The sequence below is a fragment of the Lepisosteus platostomus genome, chromosome 13, assembly GCF_059453375.1.
Source record: "Lepisosteus platostomus isolate fLepPlt1 chromosome 13, fLepPlt1.hap1, whole genome shotgun sequence".
In the NCBI taxonomy this organism is placed as follows: Eukaryota; Metazoa; Chordata; class Actinopteri; order Semionotiformes; family Lepisosteidae; genus Lepisosteus; species Lepisosteus platostomus.
The window spans coordinates 27,587,627-27,600,834 of NC_142623.1; the positions used below are offsets into that span (position 1 = coordinate 27,587,627).

At 35.8% G+C, this 13,208-nt stretch overlaps 1 protein-coding gene across 7 annotated transcripts in view; it reads right to left on the reverse strand.

Moving 5' to 3' along the window:
* Positions 1-13,208, reverse strand: part of rapgef6 (Rap guanine nucleotide exchange factor (GEF) 6) — a 100,591-nt gene that overhangs the window by 36,164 nt on the left and 51,219 nt on the right. For all 7 annotated transcript variants that reach the window (XM_088603918.1, XM_088603919.1, XM_088603922.1 and 4 more), the window contains one exon: positions 2,549-2,680. In XM_088603918.1, coding sequence (XP_088460044.1) covers positions 2,549-2,680 — 132 coding nt within the window. The remainder of the gene's footprint in view (positions 1-2,548; positions 2,681-13,208) is intronic.

Genomic DNA, 13,208 nt, shown 5'->3' on the forward strand with positions numbered 1-13,208 from the left:
AATCCCAATCCTATTCTAGTGAAGGACTAAATTGGGGAATTTGGGCTACAGCCAGCTGGTGACATGACTTAAACACAAACTAGTAATTTCTGGGCCGAAAAACCAAGACTGTGCTCGGAGCAAGCACCTTTATTGGCTAGATGGCTTAGGGGCTATCAGTGCTGAGTAACACCTCAAGAAAACGTTAATACATATGTGCATGTGATAAGTAGTTCAAGCATCCAGCACACAGCCGTAATTGACCTTGCATTGCTGAAGTCTTTCCTGTGGTCTTGAATAGTTTGTGAAGGACTAGGGGTTACATGGCTGTACTGTATATTCTACGCACTTTTCTGCTCTCAGCTCAGGAGAGGACTCTCTTCCTGTTTAACCTTTAGCACACAGCTTGGATGAGAGAGTTCGCGTTCACATTTCTGGGGCTCAGAGCAACAGGATGCCAAGCCAAACCCTCTATAATTAGAAGCTTTGCAAGAGCCGTAGAACAACAAACGTCCTTTGCAGCTATCGCCCATAGAAGTGCAAGCCAATTAATTAAGCAAAGGCATTCTGAATAATTTAAATGTGAAAACCCTGAATTCACTGAGACCATTTTGCTATCTTGCAATTCTAGAAAAGAAGCTGTTGTGACTACGATGTTCTCTTCAAAAAAGTCAGACACCATATCCAAGTATATATTATCCATTTTAAAATCTAAACCACTCTAAAATGCTTTGCTGCTATTAAGAGAAATGATTTTTATATGGAAAATGAATCTGTTAAATACAAAATGCAAGTATAAATGGTGTCCAGCCTCTGGAATTAGATCTAGTATGACAGGATTTTATTTCCCCGCAAGTTTCATCCTTTTTCATGCTGCCTGTTGCTGCTGTGCAATGCTTTTACAATTACATTTGCATGGAAACAAAAGGTCACTTCCACAATGATCAAGGTATTGCAGAAAACGTGCCTGAAGTTCCAAATGCAGTATTCACGATGCAAATATGTCCCTTGGTAACTTAACAACTGAGCTTTGTGACAATAATAAAAAAACTGGGTCACAATAAAATGACAAAACCTCAAAGAAAATACCGATGAGCCTTTTATTAACATTATCACAAGTATAACCAAAATCTAATATTGTCCAAAAGCTATAAAGTACAATTTCTATCCTATTCAATCTGTAAAAATGTGACTTGCAAAGCCCCCACTGTACTGCAGTGCAAAATCCTCTTCCCCCCCCCTATTTCATTTTTACACATTTGTCATTTTATTTAACTTTATATATAAATAACATGATTGTAACAAATGAAAACTATTAAATGCTGAGAAAGGATTTTTATAGTGTTAGAATAGAATATTAACATGACATAAAAGGTCAGCAAGTAAAGGTAATTCCTGCAGGAGAATCCTGGTGGATTTAAAAGGTCTTCATACTTGACTACAAATTGTCACTCAACCTTACCATAAACCACAGGGCAAGATTTAGATCAGTATATTCAACACTTGCTTATCATTGGTTGCTGTATAGTTTCGTTTTTTACGCTAGAAATGATAAATTATTTTATTTTATACTTGAATGTGGAATAAACTCAACTTACTGTACATTTCCAACCAGTGTAACTCCCAGGTATCAGGAAGTACACTAACGCACTTACTGTATGACTTTAGTTATGTAAAGCAATGTGCATATTTTTATTTAGACCAATTTTGTGTACCAGTAGCGCGTTACTCAAAGGTGTAGATGTGTTTACAGCTGCCTCTTGTTTCCCCCATTGTCCAAACCCTTTTGCTGAAGTGCTTGATAAGGATAAGGTGTCTAACCAGGTCTTGGACCCTTGTCTGCTTTCAGGGAAGACTTTCACAAGCTCTGAGAAAAACATGATTGGAACGCACGTGTGCAGATTTGGATTTCGTGTTATTACTCATTTGGCATGCCACAGGCTCACTGATCAAAGGAAATATTATTACAATTAAATAAACAAATACTATAATAAGGTGCTTATAAATGGTTTTTGCAATAAGGCTAGTTATAGACTTGCCATTTCTTCATATTCTGAAGCAATATACCACAGTTACAGGAAAATGTAGTGGTCTGTTCTAAGTTAATATGTAACCTTTGCACTGTTCAAATCATTTTAAGGTGCCAAAAACACTGTTGGGAAATCCTTTCCATTTAAAGCTCATTGCTCTGTTGACTGAAAATCTGCTAATTGCTTTCTTAGTCTGGCAAGAGATTGGATAGCTTACTGTAGCTATGTTGAGGGATACCTGCTCATTGATTAGCTGTTTGTTTTTACTAAAAGTTAAACTGTGGCTCACCAGGACCAGGACGGGGAACCACTGTTCTATAGCTAATATATCTGATATACTGGAGTTCCTACACATTCTTCAGGTGATCCATAAAATGTGTACAAACAAAAAATGTCTCTTGTCTTTAATCATTTTTAAATAATAGTCTGACCAGTTAATATTAGGGGTGGCCCAGCAGACAGTACCCAGATAGCAGGCATCTATGGTGCTTTACCGGTTGAGCTACAGAAGCCTGATTTGTTGTGCATGAAACTATTACCTGGTAGATGTCCGATAAGCTACTGCTCCCAGAGTCACTGGCGATGCTGCATCCTGATTGACTGGGAGGCACATGCATCACCTGTTGGTGTGGATTGTCAGTGAGATGCATCTTGGCGAGATCTGCAGGGAGCTGAATAAATAATAATGACAGGAATAAAAATTAATTCAAAAAATTAGGCCTAAAACAAAGAACTACTAATGCAAATTAACTGTCCTTTTGCTTTGGGATTTATTAATCAAAAAATCAATTCTCTCTCACAAGGCGCATATGTAATAACATAATAAAAAGATGGTCATAGTATTGTAGCTGGTAATAACTAACCATGTTGCAATACAGTATTTCTATTTTATGTAAAACTTTTTAATGCGCCTTTCTGAATAAAATTTTATAAAACACTTAAAATGTACTTTAGATTTTACATATCAGCAGCTCAGGAAATCAGCAGACCTTTTAAAACTAATCTGCTGCCATTTTGACCTCAGTATTAAGAATGGCGTTAATATGTGCACATTTTGGAATTTACAGAGATATGTTTAAGCAACAAAATGTACACATTACAAACACAGGAAATCAATATACTGTATACTCAAATGAATACAAATTGACAGAAGCACAAACATGTAGCACTGCAGTTAAAACAAAGGCTGACATTACATTTTAAAACTAAATCTGTGTGAAACAAAGTTGACTATTTCTCTTTGAAGAAAAGAAAGTAGACTTTGTCCATTGTCTCCAAACTCTTTCAAATGGTACTTGATGATCTGAATAAGAACATTAAGCCTTTAAACATTAAAAACTTCAGGATACCCGCTTTGCTGTGTAATATTTCTCGATAGTTTGAAAGAATCCTCATTTTATGGTTGACAAGCGACCTTTAAGTACTGCCTGCCTCCCTGGAAGCCTTTTGACAATAAATCTCAACTCCAACTGTCTTTTCAATGTGATCTTTATTACCCAAAATGCCCCACCTGTCTGTCACAGCTGAATGAACAGTGATCTGGTGTTATGATATTTTTGTATCAAACTGACAGTTTGGAATTTTAAAAATGAGTTAGCACTACTTTATCACAGAGCTGCTTAAAGGGACTGTGGCTGGAAACCATACATCATAACATTTATTACTGAACTGTCAGTCCCACAAAAAGGAAATCTTTGTGATGTTTACTCCAGCAGCTGGAGAGTGTGTATACCTACCAACCTTTTATGTTTTTATTTAAATACTGTTCTTTTTACACAGATTTCCAACTATATAAAATAAAAAAGTATCATTAATAAATTAAATTTAAAAGACGTTCTCAAATATCATTCAGTGTAATAAAATGCATTAACAGTTTAACAGATTGTTACCGCACCAAACTGAGATGGACTCACACATAGTATGTTTTCTAGTATGTTTTCTACAACAGTCACTCTCAGTTACTGTGAAATCAAACAAAACTGCAACAGAACAGGTATTCTTTCCCTGAAAAAGAAGCCTGCACAATTCAAAATTATTTAGTTACATTTAAATACATATTATTTGGAAAGCTGCAACTGTGGAAAAAGACAACATTTCTGAAAATCGATCACTTGTGCTACCCTACATTTACGCATCAAAGACGAGTGTGATCATTTATGACAGCCAGACCTAGGAGTACAATCACTCTACTTTTAAAGTATGCAGTAAATCTACAATGTCTGTAACAATAAATACTTATTTTTGGTCAAAGCATTTAAAATGCTAAAAAAAGAACAAAACATTAACTCTTACCAGTCTCCAGTGCACAAAACTGCCTTTTTTAGACTGCTTAAATTTATAACAAATTTCTTCCATTACAACATTTGACAATCTGATGCCAGACAGCTGCACAACTGTAATTATCGTGGAAACATACAATATTAAAGACGTCAAGGATCCAAGCTCACGGAATGCTTCACTGCCTACTATACAAAGATGTAAAATCGTTCTGTTATGTCATATTTAGGAAACAAAAAAAAAAACAAAAAATACCACAGTCCTAAAATAAATACATATTTCACAGTGATCTAACTTGTACAGTTAGATACTAAAGAATGTTTAAGAAAGTGACAGCTACAGCAGACCAGTGACCTCCCATAAAGAATCCAGTATTGCTCTCACCCTCTACACCAACCAGACAGGACTGTCAGGGGATAAGTATGAATAATGTAATGCAATTTTTCGCTCCTCAAATGTGCATTCAGACAAAAACACAAAGAAACGTCCAGCAGATTTTAAGCTCCAAATGTCTACTTCAATTAAACAAAATCTAGTTTTTGTTATGCTGTGCAATTAATGCAATCTTCTTTCATTTTGACATTGTAATCCCATCTACATTGTAGTCTCTTAGTTCAGGCTATTGATTTTTGATACTAATATACAGTGGGGATAATAAGATACAAAGTCACTGAAATTAACTATAAAAAGGTCGTTGCCATATCAATCAGTGGTAATGACTTTTATTCATAGCAGGGTTAACTGCTTGATGCTGATTAAATTATATTTGTGGCTTCACAGATTGATTACAGTTCTGGGGTATCAAATCAGCTTATGAATATATCCTACTGCAAGGAGATTAATCAAAATGAAAGTGCTGCCCATTGCAGCACAGAAGTGCAGAATGAGATACAAACCAATATTTGTAATGTATTACTTCCAGTCCAAACTATAATTATAATATAATTATATAATATAAAAATATATATATATTCTTCTATAGTATATGTGTCAAAGGCTATTAGTACAAGAGTTCCTTGCAAATCAAAAGAGAGCACAATTAATTACCATACCCTAATTTGCACTAGAGCAGATGTGCCTGCACTAAGAGCACTAAACTGTTTCCCACCTAAAGGAAAGGGTTTCCAGTTTGCATTATGAATAAATTATAACTGTAACTGATTAAATATGAATGACTGCTCTCTTCTTCACTATGAAACTGTCATATCAATACAACCCAAAGACAAAGCAATCGTCATCGTCTAGATAGCAGAGCTGTAAGACAAATGAAGGTGTTATGGGTTACAGTACATCTTAAAAATGCAAAACATACTACCTTAAGTACCGAAACAGCATGGATCACTTTCTTTTGGAGACTTCATAAGCTATTTCATGCAGCGTGCTTTTAATCAGACATGATGTCACAAATAGGCAATGAGTGATATAGTATAGTAATAAACCTCTGCAGGTTGATTTCTTTCCTTACAGACCACAGTTCAAAACAACAAACAGCCATTATGTAGTGGTAATGAGGCCTTTACGTAAGAAGCCATTTAGAAGAAACCCAGTATATCACAGCTGGAATAACATCATTAAAACATGGTTAGTTTTCCAATCACCTTCAACCTTATAGTCATCATGAACAACCTGATTAAAATGTACGGTGATGAAAATGTAAAGAGTATGCTGATCACAGTATAGTTTAAAACTAATAATTAAAAATAATGTAATGTGTTTAAATATATCTCCTTTATAAGTTATGAAAGCTTGCATTCTTCACCCACTCTCCTTTCTTAAATTTAATCAATTTCACATATACAGCAGAGTGGCTTACCGAGTATAAAAAATACCAAATATTCATTTTAATCTCTTTATAGTCCAATAACCTGCTGTCTATGCTCAAAGCACATCTGTTTTAAGGCAGTCTAATCGACTTCTAGAGTGTGGAAAGGACAACATACATTTAAATTAGCCAGATGTTCATCCTCCTCATAGCAATTTGCTTTTACTCACAAATTTACCAAATCAGGGTGTTTTTAAGGGATTTCCAAAGAAGAAAGTTGTAAAATTACAAATGTCAGGTGGACAGAAGGTAACAGAAAATGAGAGGACCAGGGTAAAAGAATTTTTGCAGTGAAATGAGGCTCATATACGGCAGGTTAAAGAAACTGAACTTCCCTTACAACACTCCAACGGCAAAAGCAATTATGTTAACAGCAATGAAAACTATTATTGCAGACTGTCACAGTCGCATGAACTACTGCAAACTTTAATGGATTTTGTAATTAATAATATGGAAGAATTGCTACACTTTGTAAGAAAGCTACTACCGTAGTTACAGATGGATCTGAATGTAAGATCTTAACACTCACACAGGTTTCGCATGTTGTGTTTTACCTTCTAACCTGTGAAAAGTGTGGTATCAAGAAATGAGTGTACTGCACAGTTCTGCACAGGTTCTGTAACCATTATGAACTGTATGTTTTACCCTATGACCTGACTTGTTAACACTGGGTTTAAACTTAGAGGCTGACAAAGATCTGGTTTTAAAAATATACCTTCTTTAAAGACCATAAACCTGAAATTTCAAAACTATTTATTCACCAATCCCCATTCCTTCTAACTACTAGAAAATAAAGTCACTTATGGTTAGTATTTGAAATGAATAGACACGGTCATCTGAAGTATTACCTTTACTGAATGATAAAATACTAGAGGCAATTCTAACCGAAACGAAATGAATTCATTAACACAGTCCACCAGACACATTCAGCACCCAGTGCCAAACATTGAAAATTACAATTCAAGTCCTCTAAAACTATCATTCTTAATAGTTGCAGAAACTGCACAGTACCAACATTTCACTTTACACTTTGGAAACTACCCTAATATTAACAGTAGTTTTGGCATATTGAACTATATATTGTTTTTTAAAGATACTGCAGTTATTCAGAATGGCAAATGATAATTGCTTTATAGCAAACGCACAAAAGATAAGCTTGTGCTTAGTTTGTACTAAAATTGGAATGGTTTGGTTAAGGCCACCTTGAAATGAAATTGCAGAAAGCTGCTCTCCTCTTAACATTATAATGTATGACAAATGTAACCGCTGTTATTAGCAAAGCCATTGCATTAAAGGCAATTAATGGTATGATATAGGTTTAAAGTGCTTGGGCCCCATGATTGATATTCAGTGTGCAATTATTGCATTTCATCGTTTTGATTATTAAAACATTGATCTCTGCCATTTCATGCTATCCTCCCACTCTTGGAAGACCAAAACCACAGAGCAACAGAGAGAGAAAAAAGCATTATAAAGGCATCTGAATTTAAATCTTACAGTTTTACCTATCCTCTATCATCACTGTGAGTGATGTACAGTTTTGCTTCATAAAGTAACTTAGTAAAACATTTTAAAGAAAATGCTAAGAGCAAAAACAGATTGTGCACCACCTTCCTTAAGCAAACATATGCACAGTTGTCTCTCATATCTAATACCACAGCACAGAAGTCAAATCCCATGAAATGATGCCTGTTCTGTAAAAAATACAGGATTAAAAAGTCACAAATACAGTATACACCATACAGCATGGGAACTCAGCAAAGTTCTCATGACATAAGACAAGAACAAATTCCTAAATAGAAAATCTCAGAGGAATGACACTTTGACCTTCAACATCCAAAAAAAACAACAGTTTATCACTGTATGCTTACTGTACAGTAAGCTTCAGGGAACATGAACACTATCCAGTTCTAGAGCCAAGAGCCACTGAGGCCTCAGTGAGTACGTGTGTCTTTTTTGTCTTATTCACCCTTTTACTTTCAATAATAATTGGAAGGAATATAAATGTATCATGATAAAATCTAATAAGAAAACTACTTTGAGATGCCACAAAGAAATATTTCACTTAAGTTCAGCTGAACTGTAGATGTATAGTTCCAAACAAGCTTCTATAAACACTGGTAGAAGCACAGCAATCCACACAGTGCCATCTTTACCAACTATAGGCTACTGCACAGTAGAGAAAAACAGGGAAAAGGATTCATAGCTTGTTCTTAAAACTTAACTTAAAATTAGCCAAGCAGGAGACAGCACTGATCAACAGAGGTAACAATTTTGGCTTGTTGATTAGTTCTGCTTAAAAGTATAGTACTGTACAGCACATTGTAGTATTTATGTCTATGCAGACAATTATGTGTCTACATATAACAATCTGTACACAATTTCTCCACCACCCCCTTAAAAGTATTTAAATACAAATATTTGAAAAATTCAGACCGATAAATGTTATTGAAATGTTATTTAGAATTGTATTAAATTCATAAGAGCTGGCTTTTGGAAGGTGCACTGGAAACGGGAAAGATACTGCAGATGAATTGAACTCTGAATTGAATGTGACAAGTGCAAAGGACAGGCTGTGCTGAATACAATCTATCTACGGCAAACACATAAAAGAAAGGCTGCCAAAGTCTATTTTTGTCTCTTGGAGTCAAGAACAATGCCCAGTGATGACTGAATCAAGGCTCTGAAAGGTTACTTTTAACACCTAAGCAGGTCATTTAACTCGCACAACATCACTAGCACAGTTTAAAATCAGCACGCTGGTATTACAGAAAATTCAAGTAATGGCTGCTAAAGTTATCCCTATTTACACAAAGCACAGATAAACCCTTGCTGAACATGTATGGTTTAATAAAGAACTTTAAGATCTCATCTGCATTTCTTCAGCAGAAACACTGAGATTCTGCAGTACTAGAACCAGCTGTCTGCTCTAGATGAAGGGTAGACCACATAAAAAGTCAATTCTAGTAATCAGCTGTTTTGCAGACTAAACAAAGACTTGCTGCGTGGCTGCTTTTCTGCATTCTGGTCCTGCAAGACAAGATATGTCTTTGGCAGTGTTCCTGTAATCATTAAATTGACACTACTGTAACATCACAGATGCAAATCTGAAGAATGCATTCACAGTTGAAGCTGATACTTGTGTTTATGACTTTTGCCCCAAGACAAACAGCACACTGCCCAGCAGTCAGACTAATAAGGGACCTGCTTCTCAGAGGACGATGGCAACTTATCTATTCTTTGCTTAGGCTGCGGAGTTCTACAGAAAAATATATGATGATCAACAGGTATCTAGCTACAAGTAGCAGCAATAACTACGAGTTCATATTTATGTTGTACTTTAGCAGCTAATCCAGTTTAAATCTCAGTTTAATCTACATTTTTAATAAAAATCACAAAGAAAGTTCTTGGTTTGTCAAATATTCCCCCCTATTATTTTTGTACTATCTGCACCGCACAGTAATCATTGAGAGAAAATATTTATCTTTTTATCTTATGTTGGAGATAGAAAAAATAATTATTTTGTCTCTAGTTGTTGCCATTACATATACAGTGTATATATATATACACAGGTTCATTTTTATATTCAGCTATTGCCATGCAGTTAAGGGCTACAATTAATCCTTCTGATGTCCCGGTCCTAAAATTGAAAATTGATGTAAGAGAGCAGGTGAAATTTAATTCTGCATGATATAAAAATTAAGAAATAACTTATTCAACATTACAAGGTACATATCCTTAAAGATGTAGGACATGGTCATATTATTCACCTACAGGAAGTAAAAAAAAAAACTGTTTAAAAACATTAAAATGTTAATCTTAATTCAGCAGTCAAAAACTTTACTATAAGGAATGTGTTACATCATATTCTTTGTGAGAAAAGCTTCCGATGTAAATCAAAATACAAACTATCAAAGAGTCACTGGTCTGTTTTTGGCAAGAAAACATTTCTAAAATGTAGCTTAACATTTTCAGAATTTAACATGACTGTACAGTATGTGACAACATTCAGTTTCAATATTCACGATCGCTTTCTTGAAGATTTTTGCAAACGGTGCAGGTCATACAGTACATCATAATAAACGCACAGCATATTTACACTGCAATTAGGTACTGTGTGATAGTTACAAGAGGGTATTGTTACTGAAACAAAAGGAAGACAACTGCACTAAATTTATGTGAACACTTAAAGAAGAACATTTTACAGTTTGTATTCTTAAATAGATGAATAGAAAAACAAATATTTAGCAAGAAAGCATTTATAACTTGCTTTCTACTTGACAGTTGCAAGCATTTTGAATTAAAATTCTAATAACCTGTCCTTGTATTTGACTAGGAGGTCTGCTAAGACAATACATTTTAATGTTTGAATTACACACCATTTCTGAATAACAATAATCATAATCAAATATCTCCGCTATGTCACGTCTGGAGCATATATTATTCATTAACATCATGGACAAGGCACAAATATTTTAAAACCCGTCCCCAAGGGAAAAAACAAAACACGACCTGCACTATTAAGTGTCTCAAGGAATTTCAATTTCTCTTTATATAAAATCCTACATATCAAGAGGTAGCAAAATTTAGACCTGTCATGTTCCGAATTGCCTTATTCTATATTCCTAAACAATTAAGGAGTTAACGCGCAACAGGAAGTCTAAGTTGTTTTGCAGGAAAGACGCAGACACCACGGTTTCAGGGCAGCTAGCTCGTTTTCCCAGCTGTGTCAGTCTCACAAAAACAAACAGTGGAACTTTGTCAATGTCCCTTTAAGCCTCCACCTGCTGATCAGTCTGGAATAAGAAAACGTCCAGCAGCAGTGTGGTGCTGACGGACAGAGGGAGGCTAAACACACAGTTAGGAGCCCAATCTGCCGCAGTGCTGCATCTCCCAAGCCCTCTGCTCACAGATGCTTCCTGCAGTGGTCTCTCTCCTTGCATTCCCCAGTCTGGGAATGACTTCATCTGGGTCAGTAGTTGGGTATCAAGCATCTTGTGTTTTTTCTTTTGCTTGGCAGACTTCAACTGTTTCCAGATGGCCCAGAAACAGACAAATTGTAGCCCAATACAACATAGTCCTTAGAAAAGAACCACTCAGTCCAGCCAACTTCCCTTTGTTCAGCAGCTAGATAAATATATGTACTGAAATGCTTTTCTCTTTCTGGGGGGGGGGGGCTGGGTGTTACTTGAGAAAAAAATACTACAGGAAAAAAAAGATTCTCACTCAATCTGCCAGGAAGTATACAAACTGATAGTATATTATATTTAGAAATGCCCTTGAAAATTATCCAGAAGGGCTTTCTGTAGATAACCATTGGTGGAAAAATCAATACCGTGCACTAAAATCATGGAAACAGCTGGAATTTTGAAATCCACTCAAATATTTAAAGTAAGGGATTTACAATATATAAACCAATATATTAAGGAGTTTAAAAGAATGGGTCTTCCATCACCATGCTTATGATTAACTGTATTTCTAAATGGATTTACAAATCTGTAAACGGAAACTGTAATACCCCAAACTCGAATATTTTTAACTGGGATAAAAAATGTAATACCCATTGCACTGGAGTGAAAGTCAGCCTTGCGGCCATTATTCTGCCAAAAACAGACTTTAAAGAAAAAAACATCTCCGACCATTAAGATTAAGCATGTTGCCAGCTTACCAGAGTTACAATGATCAACTGTAAATATCACTAAGAGGTTTATTAGACATGACAATAATATACTGCAAAATGGTGCACGTTTCATGCTAGCTTGCACCCGTGGCCTCCTAGCATAGCTTGATAAGCCGATTATATTCATAGCCCATCCTGTTTCTTTTCTATCTGCCACCAATTAGCCATCCAGCTACAGATTATATACAGTACATGAAGTATCTTCCACGATATTTGAACGTCAAATGCCAACCAATAACAGGCCAGAAGAAAAATCTCAAACTTGCATTTCCACCATCTCCAAAGTTCATCTGCAATCTCAATGCTGGAAATTATGATTATCCCCAATTTAAATGACCTTTCAGCTAGCCTCAACCCAGTTTTAAGCATCATGTACATGACCGATTGCATTTACTGTAATTTATTGTAAAGATTTCAATGCAGCAATTCTAATATCAACCACACATAGAGCTACAAAAACTAAGAATACTGTGATGCATAATTTAGGGTTTGCTCTTAACATCTCAATATTATCCATGTAGTGGCTGAGAGCTTTTAACCATTCTATCCAGGGAGGTATAGCATGTCAGAGGGACAGGAAGAACAGGCGATAATAATCAATGCACAACGCATTAGGCATCTACTCTTGATCCTCCGTCAATTTATATTTTTTCTAAAACGGGACCGATATAATTATGATACAAGAGTGGCATGTTATCATGGCTTTTATCTCTGAAAATGAGACCAACATAGTTCTGCTTGATAATTGCTAAAGCAGTGTTTTATATGAAGCAATCCAGAAAATGGATGCATGCATACATCAGCACCATGACACCAAGCACGTTTCATCAACTTCTCTGTACAGACCATAAGACAAAAGTGTGGCACTCGTTTCACCCTAAATAAATGTACCCCCCCCGCCATAATTTGCGGCTTTTTATTAATGGTTGCACAAGTTGTTGAGACCGGGGCCATGTACGTTCTCCTTTTCAGTACACATACTTGTACCCATACTGACGTATTTGGAGATAACTCACAACTTCACCATTATTTCAATACGCTGTATTTCAATACCCTGCCAGAAATACAGTACCTGAGGCCTAGTCAGTTTGTCACATCCTCCATCTGTACCTGTCTAGCTGGTACAGGACTGAAATGAAATGCATTACTGAATCCTCACAAAGGGATTGAATACAGAACTTAAACTGACACTATTTACATTTGTACATTAGTAAAAACAGTCCACACCCATTGTACATACAGCAGATGTGCATCCTTCCTAGCCCGATTACTCTTATTTTTGCACATCCTTCCCACTTTCTCAAACATTTCACACATGTCCAGCTGTGTACTGCTTTTCTTGCTTGCCAAACTGTAATGGAGCGTAGTAGGCATGGAGTCCACCCGCAATGTAAGGAGGCCCAATGTTTATACAATGTTT